The sequence below is a fragment of the Panicum virgatum genome, chromosome 4K (genome assembly GCF_016808335.1).
Source record: "Panicum virgatum strain AP13 chromosome 4K, P.virgatum_v5, whole genome shotgun sequence".
Classification (NCBI taxonomy): Eukaryota; Viridiplantae; Streptophyta; class Magnoliopsida; order Poales; family Poaceae; genus Panicum; species Panicum virgatum.
Window position 1 is genome coordinate 11,050,805 of NC_053139.1, and position 19,977 is coordinate 11,070,781.

At 44.9% G+C, this 19,977-nt stretch overlaps 1 protein-coding gene and 1 long non-coding RNA gene across 3 annotated transcripts; both read left to right on the forward strand.

The window, feature by feature from the left end:
• On the forward strand, positions 1-1,534 carry LOC120705050. Its single transcript, XR_005687760.1, has 3 exons — positions 1-224; positions 648-1,037; positions 1,206-1,534. It is a non-coding gene; the product is annotated as an uncharacterized LOC120705050 (long non-coding RNA).
• An 8,072-nt stretch (positions 1,535-9,606) lies between these two features.
• On the forward strand, positions 9,607-10,876 carry LOC120705051. Of its 2 annotated transcripts, XR_005687761.1 has the most exons (3): positions 9,607-10,250; positions 10,335-10,487; positions 10,595-10,876. XR_005687761.1 is itself a non-coding variant. In XM_039989585.1 (2 exons), exons 1-2 carry the CDS (start codon positions 9,803-9,805, stop codon positions 10,385-10,387), a joined length of 501 nt encoding a protein of 166 aa, XP_039845519.1. In that variant the 5' UTR covers positions 9,607-9,802; the 3' UTR covers positions 10,388-10,584. The 2 variants fall into 2 exon arrangements, 1 of the variants encoding a protein (XP_039845519.1); XM_039989585.1 differs by lacking the exon at positions 10,595-10,876 and having other exon boundaries at positions 10,335-10,584.
• Positions 10,877-19,977: the final 9,101 nt, after the last annotated feature.

The window sequence follows — 19,977 nt, forward strand, 5'->3', positions numbered from 1 at the left end:
CCGCTGCCGGCCAGGCTTTCCACGCGGGCGCGCTCACCACGGTCGCCATCGAGTCCTAGGTGAATTTGCTTAGTGGAACTTGCATGCTCAACTAATTTTTGCCATGACAAAATGCATTAAATCAATATAATTGACACATGTTTTTTTGGCAGGAGAGGCTATTGCACCATCCTCGAGTCATTCATTGCGTGTCTCTGCCTAGCTAGCTAGCCATCGAGCCCTAGGTGAGCATGTGAAAAAGGCCTTTGCTCCTTCTCATGTTCGTAATATATTACATAATTTAGTTGCCCGTGATGATATAAGTTGATACCTAGATTTGTTCTGGGTAACATATGATGATCTTGAGCTTGTGCTTGTTCAGTATGTCGTGTAGTTATATGTTTGTCATGATTGCCATCAAACCTTGTGACATATCCATGCCCAAAGCAACTCTCGTTTGTGATGATATGATGGTTGGGATAGATGTGTCACATGGTTCCATGTCTATCATGAACTCTTTTTGTTGAGAAGATTTCTCCTGCTGCAAGTTCAAGATCAAAAGAAAACGAAACATATCTGAGGCAAAATACTAGTTCAATGTTTTCTATTGAGTTGATCAAAAGTAACATGACGCTGACTATAATCTAAGAAATGTTTTTTTTTGCAAGAGCTTAGCACCGGCTCCTAGTTACCATCGCGGGCCTCCGCCACCGGGCCACTTGTGTCACCCACCTCAGTTTGCAGGACGTATAGCAAGGTGAGGCATATAAGACTCCCCTTTTCGTACCGCATGTTCGTATATCACGTAATCTAGTTAGGCGCCTTCCGTTCGAAATAGATATGGATGGAAATATGCAGAACTTTAGGCCCAGATGGAAGCAGCCTTCCAAGCACGGCAGGAGGCGGCAGAGGAGAGGTGGAGGGCCGAGCGGGACGACATCCAGCAAAAATTGGATCAAACTCTAACATTTATGCAAAGCCTGGGCTCGCCGATGGGTGTTTCGCCTCCACAATTCCCTCCGGCCCCACTTGTTCGTCGTGCAGAAACTCCTCCTACCGTAAGTGGTTTTGACTCCTATCGAGTTTCGAAATGTCTTAGTGACTTAGCATTAACCTAGATTTACTTAAAAATAATATCTTATGATACATCTACAATGACTTAGAACTTAGGCTAATGCTTGTAGTTTCATTCTTATGTAACTCAATATATATTCGCTTATGTGCAGAATCAGTCGGCGGCATCCAATGATGGGCCAGTGAATCCTGACTTCTCGCCTCCGGTGCAGCAGACTCAACAGCCTCAGCAGTTTGTGTGGCCACCGCCTTAATGGGTGGCTTGGATTCAGCAGCAGCAGCAGCCAGGTTGGTCGCAGACGCCTACATGGCCGCCCCCGCAGATGTGGCCGCAGCACCCGCCACCGCCGCCGCCATCGGCCCCGTGAGTTATGTTGTATGGACTTGCTTTGTACCACTTTTATGGATTTGTTTGAACTTGATTTGTATGAACTCGACCAGTACTTGTGGTTGTCGATGAACGAAACAAGACTTTATTTGTATGTGTGTATCAAATGCATGTGATGCTTATTCGGATACATAGAATAATCATTATGATATATATGATTTTCTGGGGTACCATATACGTAATAATCAAACAAAAAAATTGGTTCTGGCACCTTTGCCGTGTGCAAAAATGGCACACGGCAAATGTGCCAATCTTTGCCGTGTGCAAAAACCATGGCACACGGCAAATATTTGACCTCGTCATCATTCCTGGCTGGCTACTTTATTTTGCTGTGGGTCGAGAGTGGCACACGGCAAATCCTTTGCCGTATGCCCGATATATAGCACACGGCAAAGGCCGGCTTTGCCGATGCCTGGTTGCCGTGTGCGGCACACAGCAAAGGGTTTGCTGTGGGCTTTTGGGGCTTTACTGTGTGTCAGGGGCACACGGAAAAGGGTCGTCTCCCGTAGTGAGATTTCGCCGTACCTTAATTCGATTTCGTCCTCCACCACTGCCGAGGGGTTAGATCGGAGTGATGGGTCACAGACTCACAGTTCTGTTTCCGATCAAGTTGACCAGAGCCGATGCACAGCATCAGCATGCCAACACAGGACCACCTGATCGAAGCTACTACACTGCACTGCACTGCACTGCACAGCGCAGGACCAGGAAATCTTCCCCTCCACTGATGCCGCTGCCGCCCCGGCGGACCCGATCGACCCGACCCGCGGTACACCTGCCTGCCCCATGCATCGCCACCCATGTGACCATGTCCCCCGCCCAGGCAATGCGCCGCGACGTCACAGGGGCGCGCGCGCCAAGCTATGGAGTAGGTGGCCTCCCCTGAACCCTCGCTCTCGAATCTCGATCACGTCCCCACGCCGACGCCGCACGGTCAATCACGCACGTACGCACGAGCGGATCGGACGAGCTGGCCGGCCGGGAAGCAGCGTCACCCCTGTCACCTCGCCGGCCGGCGACGAACGAACCGATCGTTCCATGCGGACCATGCCCGCTGATGCCTGGGTCCAGAGATCGTGCAAGCGACGCTGGAGATTCGTCCCGCGCGGCTTGCATTGCTTACTTTCAGATCATCACACACTGACGATGACACACCCCCACTAGCTAGGGCACAGCGAAACACATGCGCCGTGTACAGGGAGAGGCGAGAAGGTAAGACGATGACCGTGGAACCCGATGACCACACATAGCTGCACATTTCCGAAAAGGAAGAGGAGGAGGGAGAAAAAAGAGGACGGGTTGATGGGCGTGCGAGCTCATGGCGATCGAAGGTCATGCCTGTCAGCCTGTCCATCAAAGGCTGACGAACCAATGCAACCCCAGACCATTTCAGGCCATCAGTGCCTGCAGAAGCAGCAGCTGCTAGGGCAAATAAGGGCGCCACACCACCACCACCACCATGTGGGCCCTCCGGACCCCGTGTGACCTCAGCATCAACCGCCTACAGCGGCCGCGATAACGAGAGGGTTCGTCGGGTCGTGTATGGCAATGGCAAGAGGGGTAGGGCATGGGCGTATGAATGCAGTGTCCACATTGTTTTTTTTCCCTTTTGACATGGCAATGTAATGTCCATTAGCTTGTAGTCAAGTATGCTTTGGAATAATCAGCCTAGCAGTGCTCCTGATCTCCGATCCTCGTAGTGCTTGTTGTACGTGTGGTTACAGTCGTGTGCTTGGGGGAATGGTGTGGGAAAGCTATGATGTGTACAAGGAATGCGTTCTTGATCAACCACGTACGCGTTTCCTTTACCATTTTCTGGGGTGTCTGAGCCTTTCAGGGCACCTGGGCTACCTGCCTCACTGTGCGGTCAGAATAGGTGACGTTTCCATATACTTGCATCAAATCTGTCGCAAAGAAGAACAATTGAAGAGCACCGGCGGTTTGTCAACGTGTGTCCTGGTGACTGTAGACTCATATAACAATACACAGCTCAACCCAAAACCTATTTAAGGCCTTGTTCGGTTAATGCCCACGATAAGAGGATTAAGAGGAATTTTGACTTGTTAGGGATTTAATCCCTTCCAATCCCCTTCAATTCCCTTGCAACCGAACAAGGTCTAAATGTGACGCTCGAGGTCTGAATCTTCTTAATAAGCATAGCCTTGCCGACGTTGCATGCCACTATGGCCCCAGACATATGGGGAACATGATGGCAATGATGAGTAGTATAGACCATAAAGCAAGGCATGACCAGTTTCAGTGTAGGGTGGTACTACTACATACTGCATATAATTATTACTTGCTAAGGTGATTTGGAACTTGAAGCGTGCGTTTTACCCGAAAAAATACAATTTTAATGGAAATCCCCTCAAGTGATTGTCGTCAGTTTGGAGAACTTTTAGCTCAACTAGTACTATCAACCCGTGCACCCTTAGGGGTTAGTTAGAGATATCTAATAATTATATATCTTATGCTCTCTTTAACCAATTAAAAATCCAGCACTATAAAGATACATATTTATCATTACATAATTGTAATAAATGCAATAGGTTTAGTTACTAACAATTTTTCTCACTTTGCATCGCACCTCCATATATGTTTGATATGTATTTAATTGAACACTTTGTTTGAGCTATGTGAACAACATGAAAATTGGTATTCTTATCTTCTCTTATACATGAATATATGGTGACACACACATCATGGTTAGTATTTTTATATAAATAATAACATAAATAACATAAATGATAGAAATAGTAATATAGAATTTCATATTGATGGGCTTTAAGATTATATTATAATAATATAATTTTGATTCAGATTTGGGGTTTATTTTAACTTTTTATTATGATATCATTGGATAATATATATGAAAATTTAGGGTGTTATTTGACATTATTTTATAATGGCATAAGTGGGTAATTTACATAAAAATTGGTGGGGTTACTTTATATTATTTTTATAATGGCAGAGGTGGGTAATTTAGATACATAGGGGGTGACTTTAGTCTATTTTCATAATGGCAAAGGTGGGTAATTTATTAGAAAAAGATAACAGATCCAATGGCTATTATGATTAGACTTGCCGAATTGATGGCTGGATGTTTCTGATTTTTATGAGAATTTGTAGAATTTCTCTATTTTTTAAACTGTCCACCTAGTATCCTAGGATTCAAAAGGAACCTTCAATTAGTAGTATATGATATATATATCTCTTTGTTTGTTGTGTCGGTTAGCTTTATTTCGTAGAATTCAAAATTATGCAGAAGATCGTGAACAATTGTCTCCTGTGGAGGGAAATCCAATACCCAGTTATCACATTGTTCCAGCAATTTTATAAGTTCTTCTCTGCGTCCTGCGCCGGAAATAAATGGGGGCGCTGCACCTTTTCTGGGTGGCATTAATTGTGGAAACTCGTTGCTTACGTGCAGCCGACGATATCCATAATTCCATATCGATGAGCAACTTGACTTGCATGTTTTGGATCGACTAGTGTTCGTCCTTCAGAACTCGTACAAGATCATATTTGATTTAAATAATGCGACCCATGATGCTTTATTGCAAACGTATTGATGACCGATTTATGCCACCAAGTTGAGTTATTTATCTGTCTCACCGCAGGAATTGAATACGCCAAAGCTTCCTAGTCCAAATCTTGCCTTGCTGGCTGTCTCGTCCTTGTGGAATATGCCAACTGAAGAGCCTGTCTCCATTGCCTTCATGCTTGACAAATTGACAGCTTGCAGAGGTCACAAGCAGGGTTTTATTTCCCAACCGGAAACCGGTTACCGCCGCCCTCCGGTACCGGTTTACCGGACCGGTTAGGCCGGTAACCGGTGGAAACCGGTTGAATTCAAATCCAAATTCAAATAAATTCAAATTTTCCCGTGCAACCGGTTCCGACCGGTTTACCGGCCGGTTTAACCGGTTTACCGGCCGGTTTTACCGGTTTACCGGTCGGTTTGACCGGTTTGAAATTCAAAAGCTCCCGTGCAACCGGTTTACCGGCCGGTTTTACCGGTTTACCGACCGGTTTGACCGGTTTACCGGCCGGTTTGACCGGTTTGATCGGTGGGCCTTCATGGGCCGGTCCATTTTTTTTCTTTTTCTTTTTTGATTTAACTTTAAATTCCCACAAACTATACTAAATGAATGAATTTTTGAGAAAATTTGACATCATTAGATTCATCACACCTTGAAGTATTTTTAGGAATTTTTTGGAAATTTTTCATTTTTTGAATTCAAATTTAAAATTTGAATTTTGGCCGGTTGGGTACCGGCCGGGACCGGAACCGGACCGGACCGGTTTGACCGGTAACCGGTCAAACCGGACCGGTTCCCACTGGTTAGGTTAACCTTGGTCACAAGTAACCATTTCTGTACGTTGAATTGCGCTGCATCTGAAATATCATGGTGATGGCTACTAGTTCAGACCTGTTACTGAAACATTAAGAGAGGATATGAAAACAACATATAGATGACATTTTTGGAATATGCAGTAGAGACAATATATAGTACTGGATCACGCTCGCTGATCTTTCTTGTCATCTCACTATCTCAGTATGCGATGCTAGAAGCTGTCTGATGAGGCCGTCCGGTACGGTTGGGCATTGCCTGTTCCCCTGTGCCTTTGCTTACTCATGGAACGAAGGTATCAACCTACCACCAACACAAAGTGCCCTAGTGTCGTCCTCCACCGTGCACCAAGATATTCGCCCACGAAAGATACTGATTTTTCCCATCCAAACAAAATTAAAGAAGATATAGATCAACGCATGTCCTCGCCGGCCGGCGCCACCCCACGAGCGCCGCTAGCTAGATAGTCCCGGCGAAAGGTACAGGCCACCGCGGCACAGCGAGCAGCCGTTGGCCACACAGCCCGATTTTCTTCTCACCGTCAGTCTGACGCTGAACCAAAGCAAGCAAGCACTGTCCCAGGAACACGTGGGAAACGTTAAGGCTCGTAGCTGTCGCACAAGTAAGGCTGCACACGATCGGCGACGACGACGACGACGATCCGTCGTCGAGCATCATACATCCGATCCGCCGCCCGCCACAACTGAGGTGACATGTGTCCCGACGCACCGAACCCCGCTGCTAATGCGTGTAGCGATCAGAGGACGGTAGCGTTGGAAATTCGGGGGTCTCGAGCTCCATTATTCAGGTGTGCATCTGCACGAGGAGGGAGGTGTGCAGGGGGGGTAGAGCGAGGCACATCACTGGCCCCCCCAAATCCCCAATACACACCATTTTAGCAAGGTCTCTGTGCTCCCCGCAATCGCCCTTAGTGCTCCTGCTGGCATACCCACCAATGTTCAAGAAACTGTCAATGAACAGTCACTGACAGGCAGGTCGGTCGGGCAAGTCACTCGAGATTGTCGATTGGATTGGGCCTGTATGTCAATGAGACGACGACTCTGCCTATCCTTGCTGCCATGAGTTTTTGCTTTTAATAAGGGGAAACCGTGCTAAAAGTAGCAACGTGTCTTTGATCCAAAGCTTTACGACGGACCTCCACAATGATAAATGATTGACGCAAGAAGGATCGCAGCAAAGCAGTGTGGTGGATCGAAAAGCAAGGGGGCGCGCGGTGCCCTCGCGTCCTTTTCTTCCACCTCGCCGGTGATCGCTGGAGACGAATTAAGGGGTTCATCGTCCTCGGATAGAAATGTGGCCGAGTTGAACTCGTGCAAGGTAACTGTCACTCTGCCGGGAGTGCATCGGAGAACCAAGTTAGAAAGGAGGTGGCAGGCCGGGTGCGACGATTCTGCACGATCTGAGAGCGAGGCTGGCTAAGGTGTGCCGGGCTAGCTGCTAGTGCGTCGAGCTTTCGTGCAGTGATTGGTGAAAAAGCTTGGGGCAGTCTAGGCCTCATGTTGCTTCACCGAGAGATATGGAGGAGATTGCCATGCCAGCCTCTCCTTTTGCCATCTTGTCGTGCTCACGGCTCTTGGAAAATATTCCTGCATCAGATCAGCTTTTTGGAAGGACCATGGAATAATGTAGGTACTCCACTTTCTGGGGATATTAGGTAGTCGTTTTGTGTTTTTTAGATGAATCTCAAAAAACATTTGCTGGCAATTAAAGTTTTGGCTGTGCAGTGTAGAAACGGCATTGTCAAAGAAAGGAGTCCATTCTTTGGTCGCCACCTGGATTGGGACACTGAAATCGAACAGCACTTGGCGGTCCCTGAAAAAAATATCCTAGACGTGTGTAGTGAGACTGCACGTGTGAAAGACTGAAGCGTACGTGTAATGTGAACAGAATGTGCGTAGTCTGGCTCCTTTGTACTCTCTCTGAAGCTTCCAGCAAAAATATAAAGCCGTATCCACCTAGATGGAGAGATCAAGCAGGATTTGTACACTAGCTCTACATCGGACCACGTACTGTTGGAATTGATCTCCAACGGCCAGATCCAAAGATCTGGCCAATCCCTTGATTTACGCCCTGATCGGGGGCGTTCAGCCAAACATGGCTGGTGGGCCCCCGTCGCCCGCGCTATAAAGAATAGGGAGAGGGCCCGGGGCACGGAATCCCAAGTTCACCGCCGCCACAACCCTCTCCCACAGTCCCTACCGATCTAGGGTTAGCGCGAGGCCGACGAGAAGCTCCGCCACCGCAACCACGACGTCCTCCTCCGCCAACCCCGTCATCGGCCAGTGCCGGTGGAGGCCTGAAGGACGCCGGGACTTGCGCCGTCCACTGCCGCCGCCGGATCAGCGCCTCGAAGAGCCGGACTTCCTCGCCTCCATCCTCGGCTCCATCGACGCGATGGTGCCCACCGGCAACGGTTCCTCTGCATCCACTCCCGCGGATGGTCTGTGTCTCTCATCCACCTCTCTCTCTCTGTCTCTCCCTTGTACTAGGTCTAGAATGAATCTCTTGATATTATACCTAGAACTTATACCCTAGTACTCGATTCGTACACTAGATGTGATCCTAGTCCAGAAACAGAGAAGAATAGAATCTAACATTAGTATCATTCGCCGATCTAGTTGTAGATTGTGGTTTTTGGGGTTCGTTTTACTCAGATCTACACTCAGAAAGTAGAAGGAGGTGACAGAAAATGAAAATCGATCTAGGATCGACCAAGAACACCCACCGAAACCCTAACCCTAACCCTAGAATCCAAGAAACCAAGAAGCAAAAGGCGGCGGACTTACCTGTTGCGCACGCCGGCCACCGCCGCGCACCAGAGCTCCGGCCACCGTCGGCACAGAATCACCTCGGGCCGCTGCTCGCCTGGGTCCGTCGCGGATCGGGTGCGCGGGCTCGAGCACCGCCGTCAGGCCGCTCGACGGCGGCGCGCTCCCGCTCGGGTGAGCGCGCTCGCCGGCGAGGGGGCCGGCGGCAGCGCCGCCGCTGTTTCTCCGCCATGTTGCCGCTCGCTCGCTCGGGCGTGACAAACGGGGAGGAAGGAAAAGAATGGAGTTAGGGTTTCCGGGAGATCCGGCCGGCCGCGGTTTTTGTTCCGCTGAGGGCATTTCCCAGCCGTCGGATTCGATACGACGGTCAGGGCGCGGCCGCCGGCCGAACGGGCCGAAATCAGCCCAAGAGGGCAAGACGCGGGCGCCCCGCCGGGCCGATTCGGCGGCCCGGCCGTTGGCTGCTGGGCCTCGAGCCCTGGCGCGGGTAAGAGCGCGCCGCGCGCGAGCAGGCCGTGGGCCGCATTCAGAAATCGTCCCGCGTGCACAGTTCGTTTTTCCAATTATCAGAACCTTTTTTGGATATGTTTTGATGAATTTCAATAGAATTTGAATACCACCTTGAATTTACACCAAAGTGTGGATTATTTAGAATAAAGAACACAGAATTATGCTTCTGAATATATAGAATTTTTTCATGTTTCCGCTGCAAAGAATTATTTTTTGTTGTCACTATGTTAATTTGAACCAACGAGATAATTACCATAGAGGCATATATAATTTGTTTCTCAGAATTTTTTTGTACATTATGATATTGTAATTTCTGACCAAAGTTGTTATTGCAATATTATAATTTTGTCCAGAATTCTTTATGCATTATTTCTTTTTCTGCCCAACGGTGATTAGAAATTAATGCACAGATTATTGCATGTTTTAATTTTGACCAACGTTAAATTGATACATGCATTTATTGTTGTCCTCACAAATTTTGAATTCAAATTTTGGGCTCCAATGCTATGACTTATGTGAATTCTATTTCTGAACTGGATGGCAACAACTATGGGAAATGGTACCAGAAATTGGAGATAGCTCTGGCAATGGCCAATATAGATTTGGCCATCACAACGCCAGCTCCACAAGAACCAGAAAAGCCCGTAAGGGCATAGAATGAAGAAGCTGCTGCTTGGGCTATCCGAGAGAAGAATTATGACTCTGCTATGACCAGATATGATGCTGACAAGACACGTTGGAATGATTCCAACCGCAAGTGTCTTATGGTCATGAAGGGTTCCACTTCAGATGCCATCAAGATGGCGATCCCAGATTGTGACACCGCTTCAGAATATTTAGCAAAGGTGAAGAGTCAGTTTACTGGTTCTTCCAAGGCTTATGCTGCCATTCTTACTGAGCAGCTTATCACCAAGAAATACACTGGCGGTGGCATCAGAGAACATATCTTAGAAATGAGCCACATGGCCAACAAGCTTAAGACAATGGACATGCCTTTGCCAGAAAAGTTCATTGTTCAGCTGGTCTTCAAATCCCTACTAAAGGCGTTTGAGGCATTTTATGTCAACTATAATGCTTTTCCAGAAGATTGGGGTATTGACAAGCTGATTGGCATGTGTGTTCAAGAAGAAGATCGCCTTAAGAACTCCAATGGTGGTGAGCTTGCTTTTCAAGTTCAACACAAGAAAAAGAATTTTCAGAATAAGAACTTCCAGCATAACAATAGACCTTTCCCACCAGGCAAGAATCAGCATGAGAGTGGCCCTTCCAGACCACCTCCACAGAAAGACTAGGAAAATTTTCGAGTTGAACAAGACCAGTGCCTGAAGTGCAAAAAGAGAGGGCACTACAAGAGGGACTGCCCAGAATTCCTGAAAGAGTTGTTAAGAAAGGGTGAGGACACCATTACTTTTGTAGATGAATCCCTGTATTTAAGTTATGACAAATCCACTTGGTGGATTGATTCTGGTGCAACTACTCATGTTGCTAATTCTTTACAGGGATCAAGTATGAGGAGGACCCTGCCAAGAGGTGCAAGAAGAATTAAAGTTGCAAATGGTGTAGAAGCTGAAGTCCAAGCCATTGCAGAATTTCATTTAGAATTACATAGTGGCTTTGTACTTTGTTTGAGAGATGTTCTTTATGTACCGTCTTTGCAACGAAACTTAATAAGTGTGTCTAAATTAGATGATGACGCTATTGCTTGTCATTTTGGTGATGGCAAGTGTAAGATACAAGTTAATTTAGAATGTGTTGGTCTTGTCTTCCGACAAGACAAATTATATTTGCTTTCATTATCTGAGAATGTGAATGCAGTATGTTCTGAGAATAAAAATGCCTCCTCATATGAGAATGTTACTAAGAAATGCAAACGAATTAATGCAATTTCGTCGAAATTATGGCACTGTCGTTTAGACCATATTTCGAGGGGGAGAATAGAGCGCCTAGTGACAGCATCAATTCTTCCACCGTTAGAATTTTCAGATTTAGAACAATATATTGATTGCATTAAAGGAAAATTCGTTAAGAACATAAAGAAAGGTGCCAAACGAAGTGCGGGAATTCTAGAAATAATTCACACAGATATATGTGGACCATTCCCTGTCACTACTGTAGATGGTTATGTTTCTTTCATAACATTTACAGACGATTACTCGCGTTATGGCTACATTTATCCAATTAAAGAACGATCAGAAGTATTGGATAAATTCAAGATATTCAAAGCAGAAGTAGAAAACCAACATGATTTAAAGATTAAGATAGTCAGATCCGACCGTGGGGGAGAGTACTACGGTCGACACACCCCCTATGGCCAAGTTCCAGGACCTTTTGCAAGGTTCCTTATGGAAAATGGTATAGTTGCCCAGTATTCTACACCGGGCGAGCCTCAGCAGAACGGAGTAGCAGAAAGAAGAAACCGTACCCTGATGGATATGGTCAGAAGTATGATGAGCTACTCCATGTTACCGATTAATTTGTGGATGGAGGCGTTAAAAACAGCATTTTACATTCTTAATCGGGTGCCAAGTAAATCGGTGCCGAAAACACCGTATGAACTATGGACAGGAAGAGAACCCTCGCTTAATCATTTTCGCGTATGGGGCTGTCCAACTGAGGCCAAAGTGTTTAATCCGAACATTGGGAAGCTAGATCCCAAGACAGTCAGTTGCCATTTTATTGGCTATCCAGAAAAGTCTAAGGGATATCGCTTTTATTGTCCCGACAGACACACGAAGTTTGTAGAAACAAGACACGCTGCCTTCTTAGAAGATCAGATGACCAGGGGGAGCATAGTAGCCAGAAAAATCGACCTTGAGGAGAAGCGGGTATACGTTCCCACTCCGATGATTCAAGAGCCTTATTTCTCGTTACCTGTGGTTGTGGCACCGATAGAGCAGGAAACTGCAGTGCCAATACCTGCTGTCAGTCTACCTGACGTTGCAGTGCAAGAAACTGCGGTGCCACCACCTATTGTTGGTTCTCCTAGCTTGGCATTAAATGGAAATGAGGACCCTGTTCCTCAGGACCAAATAGAACCCGTTGCCATGGATGAGGGGGAGCAACAACAGCCTCCTGTGCAAGAAATACCAGTCGCAGTGGCCCCGAGAAGGTCACAAAGAACTAGGAAACTAGCTATTTTTAAAGACTATGAAGTCTATCATAGTGAAGAAATACAGAATGAGGGTGATCCCACCTCTTTTGAAGAAGCCATGAAAAGCGCCAATTCATCCAAATGGTTTGCAGCCATGGAAGATGAAATGAGATCCATGAATACCAATAAGGTTTGGGACTTAGAAGAAATTCCCAAAGGAGCCAAAACAGTAGGCTGCAAGTGGGTCTACAAAACGAAATGTGACTCCAAAGGGAACATAGAAAGATATAAAGCACGGCTCGTGGCAAAAGGCTTCACGCAAAGAGAAGGAATAGATTACAATGAGACATTCTCTCCGGTCTCATGTAAAGACTCTTTCAGAATAATAATGGCCTTAGTGACACATTATGATTTAGAATTGCATCAGATGGATGTGAAGACGGCATTTCTAAATGGGGATTTGTATGAAGATGTCTACATGGCACAGCCCAAAGGTTTTGTCATAGAAGGCAAAGAAAATTTAGAATGTCGCTTGAGAAAATCGATTTATGGCTTGAAGCAAGCCTCGAGGCAGTGATACTTGAAATTTGATGAAACAATTAGAAAGTTTGGATTTAAAGAAAATGAAGAGGACAATTGCATTTATGCGAAGTTCAAGAACGGGAAATTTATTTTCCTCATCCTGAATGTGGATGACATTCTGCTAGCTAGTAGTGATGTTAATCTACTAATGGAGACAAAGAAATTCTTGTCCTCGAAATTTGATATGAAAGATCTTGGTGAAGCTTCGTTCGTTTTAGGAATTGAGATTCACCGAGATAGAAGAAGACGGGTTTTAGGATTATCACAGAAAGCATACTTAGAAAAGATATTAAAGAAATACGGTATGCATGCGAGCAAGCCAACACCTGCTCCAATAGTCAAGGGCGACAGTTTCGGGAAACATCAGTGTCCCAAGAACCAGTATGAGCTCGAGCAAATGAAGGCAGTGCCTTATGCTTCAGCTGTCGGAAGCTTACAGTATGCACAAGTGTGCACACGCCCTGACTTAAGTTTCGTTACCGGGGTACTTGGCAGATACCAGAGCAATCCAGGCATAGAGCACTGGAAAATGGTAAAGAAAGCTTTGCGCTATGTGAGGGGCACAACTGGCCTCATGCTAATATATAGAAAATCAGAAACTTTAGAAATAGAAGGGTATTCAGATTCAGATTTTGCAGGAGATGCAGATGATAGAAAGTCCACATCTGGATACATCTTCACTCTTGCAAAAGGAGCAATATCGTGGAAAAGCTCCAAACAAACAGTTACAACATCCTCCACGATGTATGCTGAATTTGTGGCATGTTATGAGGCCTCGGGGCAGGTCACATGGCTAAAGAAATTCGTACCCGGATTAAAAGTGGTCGACAGCATAGAAAAACCACTGAAATTATACTGCGATAACGAGCCAGCAGTATTCTATGCTCATAACAACAAATCGAGTGGTGCTGCCAAACACATCGACATCAAGTTTTATGTTGTTAAGGAGCAAGTCCAGGATCAAACCATTTGTCTAGAACATATCAGAATGAACAAGATGTTAGCGGATCCGCTCAAAAAAGGCCTACCACCCAATGTGTTCAGAGAACACTTAGCCGGCATGGGTTTAAGGGAAAGCCTATGATTCCTGGACAAAAGGGCCCTAGAATAAGAATCTGTTTCAGACCGGAAAGGTGATTGTGGCTGTTAATCTGACAGTAATAATTGTCATGACGAGGCACGCCCTATACACTGATCTGCGATGGAATGGATAAACTCAGATACAGAACAAGAATAAGAACAATGAGAGATCAAGGGGGAGAATGTTGGAATTGATCTCCAATGGCCAGATCCAAAGATCTGGCCAATCCCTTGATTTGCGCCCTGATCGGGGGCGTTCAGCCAAACATGGCTGGTGGGCCCCCGTCGCCCGCACTATAAAAGAATAGGGAGAGGGCCCGGGGCACGGAATCCCAAGTTCACCGCCGCCACAACCCTCTCCCACAGTCCCTACCGATCTAGGGTTAGCGCGAGGCCGACGGGAAGCTCCGCCACCGCAACCACGACGTCCTCCTCTGCCAACCCCGTCATTGGCCAGTGCCGGTGGAGGCCTGCAGGACGCCGGGACTTGCGCCGTCCACTGCCGCCGCCGGATCAACGCCTCGAAGAGCCGGACTTCCTCGCCTCCATCCTCGGCTCCATCGACGCGATGGCGCCCACCGGCAACGGTTCCTCTGCATCCACTCCCGCGGATGGTCTGTGTCTCTCATCCACCTCTCTCTCTGTCTCTCCCTTGTACTAGGTCTAGAATGAATCTCTTGATATTATACCTAGAACTTATACCCCAGTACTCGATTCGTACACTAGATGTGATCCTAGTCCAGAAACAGAGAAGAATAGAATCTAACACGTACATATAGACAACCTTTTTTACTACATGATAATACATCTTTGTTTTGCCTGTGTTCGGCTATCTCAGTTCCATGACAATCGGCGGCTGTTCTTTATTAGAGCATTTCCCCGAGCATACGTGATTTATTGTGTTTCATTTAATGGCCTTTTGAAATGTAGATAGCAGATTTCACAAAACTATAATTATATGAGAATTTTTATAATGATTGAAAAAAATAAGAGCCGTTTCTTCTGACAGAATCGTATGGTGATCAAGGTAGAAAGTACCTGGAAGTACCTAGACTAAACTACAATGATGGTAAGTACCAAAAGTGGGATCGAATATTAATTTAATTTATTTTCATAAACACCTTTCATTGATCAACGGCCAGAAAAATCTGAAAGTACTCATTGGTACTTTACAACTATTATAACAAAGCTCTAATTATATTGGTAATATTAAACAGGTCTACAGATTTGGCACCAGTACGTTAAAAATTGAGAATTTTTACTATGATTGAAAAATGAGAGCCATCATTGAAAAAATGAGAGCGATCCATTTGATAGAATCATACGGTAGTCAAGGTAAAAAGTACCTGGAAGTACCTAGACTAAAGTAGCTGGTGGTACAAAAATATGGGACCAAATACATAAAAAGTGGGATCGAATACTAATTTAATTTATTTTTTCATAGATCAGCGGCCAGAAAAAATTCAAAAGAAAGTACTTGAAAGTATCCTTTGGTACTTACAATCATTGTAATAGAGCTCTAAATATTATATTGACTTTAAGATTTTAGCTAGGTGTCAAACGCCAAGTCTGGTGCCAAGAAAGCTAAAATATGTAGTTTGCAATCTGAAAAAAAATGCTAAATATGTAGGTTTTTTTCTGCTAAACTTCTTATATCTTTAGTTCGCGTGATACAGTGGCACATCAAATTCTATAGTTGCCGTATGTTTTCAAATCTACACATAATGCTTGGTTCAACCACTTTGCTTCAACAAATCTGTAACGGCTGTGCGATGAGTAGAATACAAAATGCAGGATGGAGTTGATGATCAAAGGGTTAATGGGACTTGACAGTAGGTCGGTAAGCAGCCTAGTGGTGGCTAGCTTGACTCAACTATTTGTAGGACAAGGTCAAAAAAAAAAACTATTTGTAGGACAGTAACAGTCCATAAATCCAGCTTTACTAGAAAGGCCCACGGGCCGCGGCTTTGCCGCGGGAGTTCGTGTTCCGTGTTGTAGTGATGCATCAACTACAATACTGCAACGCGGAATGCAGATCATGACACCTATTTTGTCTTCTTTTTTTCCTCTGGAGTGATGACATTTTTCCTACCTAATCTTCTTAATTAGAATGTTGTTGAATGTCTATAGGATCAATAGGTTTGTCTTTTTTTTTGTACGAACCATATGAGGACTATGTATTTACTATCTATCTATCTATGTGTGTGTACTCGCCTATAGAGTATGTAAATATTTCAGATAATATCTGGAAGCTTAAATATGTGCATTTGGGGTACATATTTATATACATGTAATATGTAAGTGTGTGTGTATACTGATATATTTGTATAGATGTGTGTAGGTATATAGTTTTTGTGTGTATATGTTTAGATATATGTATGCAGAAAAAAATTTTTTATGTACCTTTCTAATATTTCTAGCTAAACAAGGAAAATATAGAATAAGTTATGGTAATATTAATTTGTAAAGAATGGAGTATCGTTTAGTTGATATTACGTTTTTTTTACTCCTGCTTACTTGTTTGTGATAAGTTCTTGGTGCTAGTTCCTAAAAATATATGATAACTTTTGGTTAGAATGAGTAGTATTTAAATTGAAGCAATGGAAATTGACATAGCACCACGTATAGTAATCTGACTGGAGGTACTAAATAACATATTGTATGTTTGAGAAAGAAAATACAATAAAATGATTTAGTACCAAATCTCTGACCAAAATTGCAGATTGTGTCGCCTAAATTTGTTGTAGATTGGTCAATAGGAAAGGCACTAAACATTGATTGTTCGTTTGGTACATGCCACATTTTGGAACTGGAGGGTTGTGCATGATATGGTGGATCCGGAAGCAAGATCTGCAGGCATGAGAAAATGGGATGAAGGCAGCATAATTGGAGGAAGGAGATGGTGATAACGGGCAGTGTACATGAACGATGCTGAGCTAGAGCTCGTCAGCCAGCAGCCCAGACTGCCAGCTAGCTTAGCCAGTCCAGTACCAAGCAGAGGTCGTGTGATGGGAGCCTGGGAGGAGCATGGTGGCATCAGCCGCTGCTCTAACGCTAGTGTCGTTTCCATAGTCGTCGCTTGGCCGCCGCTCATCCGCCAGACCGCGCGACGACCTTGCCGTGCCTCACCACTTGTGTTCCCATGCACCAGCTCTCCGCTCTGCTCCCGCAGCTCCTTGCGCTACCCCCGCGACCTCTGCTACCGAGGGATTGTACCCTGCCGCTGCGGCCTCCGCGCTCGGCGCTCCACCGGCCCTCCGCTGCCCCTCGCGTCGCTGCGGCCTTCGCACGCCCGCCAGCCAGCCTCCTTGTCCTCGGCGGCGTTGGTCGCAGATGCTGAGTTGCCGCAGAAGGATGCCGCGTAGCCGCTAGAAAACGGACTGTGAAAAAACTCTTTCTTCAGCGTGGAAATTGCCCGAGGCTTCAGGAAGGCTTTGGAACCGCCCAACTCTAGGAGCCACGTTGAAGTGCTTGACGACGTCAGTTGCTCATCCGACGCTCGAGGAAAATTCAAATGACGTGGCCCAATGAGATGCTCTATTTTGGTGCAAAAACCGTAGTAAGAGATTTTTCCCCGTCACGAAAGCAACCGAACTTTAGACAAAGCGACCACACACGAACAAAATAAAATCGCCCGGAAAGATGTGCATGGTTCCATCATCTTTACGCGACACCAGCAGGCCGATCGCACGCCATCGTCTTGCAAGCTGAGCCAAGCAATGAATTCACCAGATCACATGGAAAGCTCTGGAAACCACCTCGGCCACGTCAGAATGACCGCCGTCTCATTCCGAAGTTGCATGTTGGCCTCCACGATATCGACGAGCAGATTTCTGCTGCCACTCGCACACACACTTCAGTACTGTACTACTGTTCACCCGTAAGGCGATTTGGTCCGCTGCAGCATGTTTGGGCCAAATACAATTTTTTTTATAAGGGCGGGCCAGATACAAACCTACAGCTTGAGATCAGCCAAGCCGCCTCCAACATTTTTCTTTTGCTTTTCAGAGTTTTTTAAATTTTTAAATTATTTTTTTTCGATTTATCAAAAATATATGCCGAATTTTTTTTTGCAAAAATGTCATCCTGCCGCCAGTTCATCCGGCGGAAGGCAGGTACCGCCGGATGAACCGGCGGTATGGTACTGTAGCGCCATCCCGAGGTACTGTAGCGGCTTACCGACAATTCAACCGGCGGTACTGTAGAGAATCACTGTAGCAGATTTCCAAAAAATTATAACAAATTCATGTGGATTCGGATGGAGATAAAATTTATACAAAAATTATAGATCTCCACGAGATCTACAGCTTTGTAATTCAAACTTTTTTCATTTAGAATCATTCTAGTGTTTAAATAATCGACACAACATTTAGATCTAAAAAATCAGATCTAAACAAGTCGTGCTGCTCATCGGGAGTGCACCGGGAATTTTTCATCTAAACAATGCTAGACTTGTTGTAATTACAAAGTTGTTTAGATCGGCAAGTTCCAGTGCACTCCTGATGAGCAGCACGACTTGTTTAGATCTGATTTTTTAGATCTAAATGTTGTGTCGATTATTTAAACACCAGAATGATTCTAAATGAAAAAAGTTTGAATTGCAAAGTTGTAGATCTCGTCGAGATCTATAGTTTTTCATATAAATTTTATCTCCGTCCGAATCCATATGAATTTGTTACATTTTTTTGAAAATTTGCTACAGTGATTCGCTACAGTACCGCCAATTCAAGACGCTACAGTTCTTCGGGATGTCGCTACAGTAACCATACCACCGGTTCATCCGGCGGTACCTGCCTTCCGCCGGATGAACTGGCGGCAGGATGACATTTTTGCAAAAAAAAAAATCCGACATATATTTTTGATAAATTGGAAAAAAAATAATTTAAAAATTTTAAAAATTCTGCTTTTCAGACGTACACCAATTTTTGGCCCGAATTTGTCGTTAGCATTGATCATTGGCCCATGGACGCAACGGGAAGCCGTCGCAGGCCCTTAAGCCTTGATCACCCAGGCCTTGTTTAGTTCCCTTTAAAATTTCAAAATTTTATAAAATTTCCCATCACATCGAATCTTTCAATGCATGAATGAAGTATTAAATGTAGCTAAATAAAATAATTAATTATACAGTTTATCTATAATTTGCGAGACGAATCTTTTGAGCCTAGTTAATTTATGGCGGGACAATAATTACTAAATACAAACAAAAACACTACAGTACTTTACACCCAAAACTTTATGCATCTAAATAAGACCCTAGTATTTGATCGGCCCAAATCTTCAAACTCTTGAGTGCATATATGCACGTAACATTTAGGCCCTGTTACGTGTTACGTGCAAAAAAAAAAGTTAGACTCTGTTACCTGTCTACCTCAACTTTCAGCCCGCGTGGGTAAAATGGGCCCTGCCCGGGCACGACTGCGCGTTGTCCATCACGGAAGGGGGATTAAATTTTAGCGGGCTGCTAATTCTTCTCGTGCCGCCGCCCTAGCTCCCCCATTGCAATAAAAAAGTTGCATCATAACAAAAATTAAAATTTGTTTAGTTGGATCCAATCTTACCGTTGGAATGAAAAAATATTTTACTGAAACAAATTATTCGATCGTCGCAAATGGAGAAAAAAATATTCCATTGCAACTTCCAAAAGAAAAAAAAGAAAAGGGAAGAAAATAATTAGCAAAGCTGGGCCTTAACCACTGGTAGGCTGGCGAAAAAACAAAAATGAGCGGGCCGAAAAGGGAAGAAAATAATTAGCAAAGCTGAGCCTTAACCACTGGTAGGCCAGCGAAAAAAACAAAAACGAGCGGGCCGCGCGCACGGGTTCTTCGGTTCTGTCAATTGGCGGACTACTTGCTTTAAAAATAAGTTTTTTTAATTACACAGTACAACATAGATTGCAAATTCTCAAAATTGAGAAAGTTATCAAAGTTTTTTTAATTACACCGTACAACGTAGACCAGCAAATCCTCAAGATTGAGGAAGTCACCACATGCGCCTCGCTATCGAGAAGAACATTGCCTACCACTGAATACACAATGTCGTTAAATTACAGAACATTCACTTTCATTGGGAGTCAAACCCAGGACCTCAAGTGTTACCAAAACCCTTATAACCACTAGACTACACGCCCTT